Source organism: Microtus pennsylvanicus, chromosome 6 (assembly GCF_037038515.1).
Source record: "Microtus pennsylvanicus isolate mMicPen1 chromosome 6, mMicPen1.hap1, whole genome shotgun sequence".
Lineage (NCBI taxonomy): Eukaryota > Metazoa > Chordata > Mammalia > Rodentia > Cricetidae > Microtus > Microtus pennsylvanicus.
In genome coordinates, this window is record NC_134584.1 from 73,230,708 (window position 1) to 73,237,169 (window position 6,462).

At 41.3% G+C, this 6,462-nt stretch overlaps 1 protein-coding gene across 4 annotated transcripts in view; it reads right to left on the reverse strand.

Annotated features, from left to right (window-relative positions):
- Nucleotides 1-6,123, reverse strand: part of Pcsk1 (proprotein convertase subtilisin/kexin type 1) — a 39,384-nt gene extending 33,261 nt beyond the window's left edge. For 2 of the 4 annotated variants that reach the window (XM_075976444.1, XM_075976446.1), the window contains exons 1-2: nt 5,720-6,028; nt 2,356-2,460 (exon numbers count right to left, since the gene is read on the reverse strand). In XM_075976444.1, the coding sequence (XP_075832559.1) occupies nt 2,356-2,460; nt 5,720-5,899 (285 nt within the window). In that variant the 5' untranslated portion in view covers nt 5,900-6,028. Of the gene's footprint in view, nt 1-2,355; nt 2,461-5,719 lie in introns of all 4 variants that reach the window. The other 2 variants (XM_075976443.1, XM_075976445.1) reach the window with 2 other exon arrangements.
- Between the last annotated feature and the right edge of the window lie 339 nt (nt 6,124-6,462).

Genomic DNA, 6,462 nt, shown 5'->3' on the forward strand with positions numbered 1-6,462 from the left:
GCACATGGTTAAAATGAGAGTTTCCATGGGTCAAATCCAAAAATAAAAACTGAAAAATAATTTCCAGCTGAACAAAGACATCCACTAGGAATGTCTTGAATTTTCAATTAGAAAATATATTACAAGCCAATCCAAAGCCTGGGAGGAAGTGGAGAGCCAGCAATTAGTCCGTCTAATTTATTTTAAAGTGCTTGTATTTTCAAATGCTATCATGTTGGCTTAAATACCACGCTACTCAGAATCCATTGCCTGTTGTCCGGCTTTGCCCTTGGGAGCTGGCAGCAAGAAAATACATAGAAATCTTTGTGGGAGGGGACGACTTAAAGTTAGAAAATTCATCAGTCTGTAAAAATAGGCATCTTGACACATGACACGGAGTTTATTTGAATGAATATTTCTCCAATTAAAAAGGAGCAGCAAAGTGCAAATCAAGAACAATTTTTAAGACTAACATATGAGAAGAACCTCTTTGCCATCTTATCAGATAAACATTCAGTTGTAGCAAGCCATGCTATGATTAATGTCATAAAATAGAATTACATTTTATTCTCTAGAAGAGCAGACTAAACAGACTAGAGAATATTGGCAGTGCCTTCTTATCATGTGTATGATAGGTATCATGAACTTCATTGTAAATAACACTTCGGATCTGCGAAGATACTAAATACCATCTTGTCCACTGCAAGCTTCTGTGATTCCAAGGTAGTTCCTAAACTAAAATTATCTTGAGGTTAATTTTTCATGGGATTAATTTCTTTTTAATGAACTTTTATTAAGGAATAATTATTAGTCATTTGTTATAAGTCTTGGGATTTTCCCCCAATCATTGAGAAAATAACTGAAGAAAAGAATTAAACCATCTGTTAATTTGAATGAGATATACTGTGACACTCCACACTGTCCCGCTTCTCTGATGAAGATGAAAGGGGATTTCAATTGACTTTCTCATCTATTATGTTGGGAATGTATTTAGAAAGAGAAGGAATTCTTTCTCCTGCCTGGTCCAAGGACCAAGCCAGCCTAGCCAGGGTACTGGAACCTGTTCTGTTTTTTACAACCCACATACAAGGAGCCATCTACTTTGGTGTGTGGCATAAGAAAAAAATTTCACTAGACACAAAAACCTTTATATAAGGTTGCTGGCTTCCAGTTTGGTCTTCCACGTCTAGCCATACTTTGACACAAAGAATTAGCAATGGGCTGGCATGAGCTGTGGGATTTTGGCCCTTGGTCCTGATAAAGCAGCATCAGTGTGGGACATTCTATTGCTTTTGAACCCTGAAGTCCAAGGCCCAACAATTGTTTCTTATTTTAAAAAAATTAATTAAGGAGCAAACCAAACCACAATATAATTCACAGGATTTCTATATTCCATGTACTTTCAATTACTATGTCACTGTCACCTTTTTGTCATTTACCTTCTCCTCCCTCCTAAAGCTAAGACAATACTCTGTATTTCTCACAGTAGCGTGCAGGGTGTCCTAAGAAACTTTATTCATGTACACAGACACTAGGCTAACCAGCATGGATTTCTTTAGGAACACCAGGGACAGAAGAGAAGGCAACATTGTGCATCTGTATTTCAACACCCTTAAAGGACTCATTCAGTCTTTTCCATTAGCATGACTTCTGACCTTGAAAACAGATCCCCAAACCAACAGGTATAATTAAATATACATTTAAATCATCTTCCCACTATCTATATTGATCCTAGACATTCCTTGCTGTTGCCAAATAATTATGTCTTGGTATAAAAACAAGGATGAAAAGAACTGAAACTGGTAGTTTGGATCAAAGAACATACAAAACATGCTTGGAAACACTGTGTGAAGAAACAGATGAGAAGCTTTCTCATAAACACTAATATATTTTAACAGTAAAAATGGTAAAATGCTTTTCAATTATATTGAATTGTTGTTGAAATTTAGATTCAGACATTTCTTTCCCTCATATTAAAATGATCTTTACATTTTCTGATTCAAGGATTTCAAGAAAAAGCATTTAATATTTGCCACACTCTACTATATAAAATGTAGTCAGTTGGCTGACTACAGTGTCGATTATTTCATTAATTTTTCCCCTGATTTTCAGCACTCAAAACTTAACTCTAGATATATAAATATACATTATATATAACTAAATAAGCATATGTATAAAACTAATGTTCATTATCTTAATCCAATACAAATGTATTATGAGCAAATATAATTCCACAGAAAGAAATAATAAGCAATATAGAGAAGCAATCATGACCACAATACAAAAGGATCAAAGGTAAAGTGCTTTTGTTCCTGTTGGGAGTTATACAGAAAGCAGTTGGTCACAACGTGAGGTTGACGATGAATGTACACTTACACGATCATCATCAGACAACCTCTTCGTGATATGAAGAGCACTTCTTCGAGACCTTCGAGGATGATTTTTGTGTTTGAATAAGTAGTGATTTTCAAGTGATCCAATCTATTAAAAAAATCAAAATAACAGTCCACTCTTTTCAGAATGTATATACAGACTAGTTCAAAATCAAATACCGCAGTTGGCTTTTATTAACAAAAATATTTTTTATTAAACCTACTGAAGTTAACTCTTTCTTCATGAGGAAGCCACAGAAGTTTTAGATGACCTTCAGTATTTAAGAACAGAGATGCTCCTGTTTCACGTAGCAATAGGGGCACTTTCTATTTTAGAGGCATACTGTGGTATTTTTTGATGAAAATATGCATATGTAGATATTTCTCCAAACATGCCCATTTAAACAAATATACCCTGTCAGAAAACAATTATTTGTGGAACACAAAATAACCCCTTAGGATTTTTTTAGTAATTATTGTCACATTCAGTTTAAACAAGATATTATAGGTATAGAGTTTGGATCAGTTATAATAAATGTTACCAGCCATTATTGGTGATTCATTTTTTCATTAGTACAGTGCGTTCAGAAGTGTGCTGTATTTAAGACAGATGCCCCACCTCAGGATCTTTGTACTTCTTTAGTAACTATTAATACCCTCTGGGTCATTTAGAAATATGTTTAATATTTTTTGAGCTAATGTTCTTTCCTATGAACCAGTAGAAAATGTAAATTGACTAAATCCTTTCGATGCTGATTATTTTAAATTAAGACACAAACAATGTTGTTTCAAAAGAAGTATGTATGTTCTTTATGTGGTTCTCATCATCCAGAGAATTGCTTTTAGTAGATATGTCAAGGCTTAGTTACAAAGCAGAGCCTTGGGCAATGAATACACTGTGAGCTGCAGACGTAATTACCAGGAGATATCAAAAGCCACAAGAAAAGGCCAGGGCTGCTTAGAGCTGATCCTATTGTTAACTAGCTCAGATCCTGTCTCTACTATTCCTGGCTTTATCATGAGGCTGTAATGCTATTTGTCTTAAATTAGTATGGTTTTAGAAAAGCATGGGATAAAACCGGACTCGCTGAACATAGCGGACAATGAGGACTACTGAGAACTCAAGAACAATGGCAATGGGTTTTTGATCCTACTGCACGTACTGGCTTTGGGGGAGTCTAGGCAGTTTGGATGCTCACCTTACTAGACCTGGATGGAGGTGGGCGGTCCTTGGACTTCCCACAGGTCAGGGAACCCTGATTGCTCTTCTAGCTGATGAGGGAGGGGGACCAAATGGAGGGGAGGGGGAGGGAAATGGGAGGCAGTGGCGGCGGGGAGGAGGCAGAAATCCTTACTAAATAAAGTTTAAAAAAATGCTGAACAAAATGGCATGTAAGCAGAACCAGAAAAGCAAGAAATGATTTTCTGAAATTTTGCTATTGAATAAGGCATTTTAACTAAAAACGACCAGAAGGAAGCTAGCTTAATTTGAAAAACTGTTTTCACACAGAGTGACCTAGGTTTGGATGTGTGTCTGGGTTCATGTGTGAGGGGGCGCCAAAGAGAGTTTCATAGTTTTTTGTTTGTTTCCTCTTTTCCTAGCCACAACTACCAAGCTGCCAACTAAATACTACCTTCACCACCCTAGGACTACAAGTTTCCACTCTGTTTACAGTACGCACCAAGATAATTCCATCTGATACTATTTTTTTTATGTTTTTGGTTCCCAACCCTCAAGAACTGCACGCAATCAACAAAGTTGTGTTGAAGTTGCTTGTGTCTGTTTCCACACGAGCTGTTTTCTATGCTGGAGTGTTTCTCCAGGCTCACCCTGCTCTCCTGGCAGCCTCTGACTCTTGTTTTCAACTCTGCGTAATAGATATTTTCAGTAGTTTGCTTTTTTGCTTCCCAAATTCCCTTTTGGCCTTTTCTCCCTTCCATCAAAAAAAAAAAAAAAATGCTGCATTAAAAACTACCAACTACAGCTTCTCTTACACAAATTGCATTCAGGTGTCATTATTTATTCCTAATCCACTGTCCTCTAGAATTCCATTGAGAATTGTGAATTCCATTGAGAGCATGACTTTTCCTCCTTTTTAGTTCCCAGTCCCTGAAGGATTGTTCAAAACAGCTCTGGGGATTTATTGAGTTTCATGCTGGGCCTTTCAAAGACCGTTTGCCTCACAGAGTTGGAGAATGAGCCTCTGGCTAGAGAATGCATATTTCCTAGTGGATTTGCCTCACAGAGTTGGAGAATGAGCCTCTGGCTAGAGAAGGCATAGTTCCTAGTGGATTTGATGCATGGAGTCGACACCACCCACGCCGATTACTCATCTGTGACTTCAGAGTTTCAATCACCACCCCCAGAATAGAAAACGCGCCAAAATGTTTTACAACTTCCTCCTCCCTCGCTTAACTGTGGACAATTTACGTGACATGGGTCGAAGGTTTGACTCTACTTCAAGGAAAAGGAAAGCTCAGATTAGAAATTATACCCTCTGGATTCCCCTGTGGGATAGCTCTGCCAAGCAGGCTTGCTCTCAAGGCTTCTGCATGCCCCTCCCCATTTGTCTGTTGAACACACTCTTGGACAAACGTCAGTTTATCTAATAATCTGATACCCCGAGGAATTGATTTTGCACTTGGCCAAGGAACAAGACAGGGAGAGATTTTTTTCCCCAGCTAGACCCTGCTGAGACATTGGTCATGCAAAGTTAGGAAGCTTGGACTGTAGTTGGCGGTCCCCCATAAGCGACTCTCAGATGTCTTCCTTTACCTCCTTCCCTTCCAGCTTCCCCCACCACTCATCACCACCGCCACCAGCGGTCCCTAGACCCAGCAGTCGGCGCTCTCTGCGAGCTCTGGGCGCGCCCCAGCACGCGGGCATCTCCAAGCCTGCCTGGCCCCTGGCTTCAGGACTGGGAGCTGGTGCTGCCATATTGAAAGGAGGAAATCGCCGACTCTGGAAGCAGGCGGCCGGCGTCCCAGTGGGGCCAAGCTCACTAGCTCACCCAAGGTAGGCTAGCGCCTGTGTACACCTCAAGTTCCCCGAAAAAACATGAAGGATTTTTTTTTTCAAACCTTGTGGGTGCGGGTTTCAAGTCTAGAGCGGACAACGGAGAGATCAGGGTCTGCTGAGCTGCCGCAGTTTCCTTTTGCTTGGCGGCGCCCAGCCCAAACAATAAATAATGCAAGCATTTTCCCTCTGAGAGCGCCCAGGAGGTACGGGGGCAAAGGGGGTGCTCCTAGCTGCTTGTGACACTGAGAGCAGGGCAGTGCAATCTGGGGTTCCCCTCTCGGGAGACTGTACTCCAGCCCCACCAGTGTCCTCAAGCTCCAGAAAGTTTCTCGAAAGTGGAAACTCTTACCTGACCCAAGAGGTCATAGCCCAGCTCCTCGGCGATGGCAGAGGCAGCCTCCGGCCCTCCGGGGATCTCCGCCGCCCATTCATTGACAAACTGCCTCTTGGCTTTTACATTGTTCAGTGCACACCAAGCGCAAAAGAGAGCGAAAGCAGTACACTGCAGAGACCAACCTCTTTGCTCCATGGCTCACACACTTGCTGTCACACAAGCAAGAAAGAGGGCTGAGAGAAAAGAAGCGAGACAAGAGAAACACCAGCTAGACTCGACCTTTTCACCCTGCAGCTCTGAAACACTCCAGCCTTCGGGTTGCTCTGCTGGAGCTACGAGGCGCTCTGGGAGAGGCTGGGCGGCGGCGAGCGCTCACTGAAGCGCTTCAGTCTCCCGGCAGAGTGGAGCCCCAGCCTCCCCAACCAGAATGGAAATGAGTGTTTACACGTCAAATCTACGAAAGCCATCTCTTGACGTCAGCTCTACCTGGACTGAGAAATAGATGGTATTCCCGGCGGGGTGGAGAAACGACTAAAATAAGCAGGGAAGGGTGAAAAAAAAAAAAGAAAGGACTGTTTAGTGGAATCAATCAATTTTGCTGTTTGCCCGTAAATACTGTAGCTATGAGAAACATCTCCATTCTTCAAAGAGAAGCGCCCCATTTGAATTACCAAGATCCCAAGACAGGAAGCGCACCACCACCCCCAATCTATTTTCTCTGTTACTTTATTGTCTCCTATGTGCCTGGGGGTAGAGAG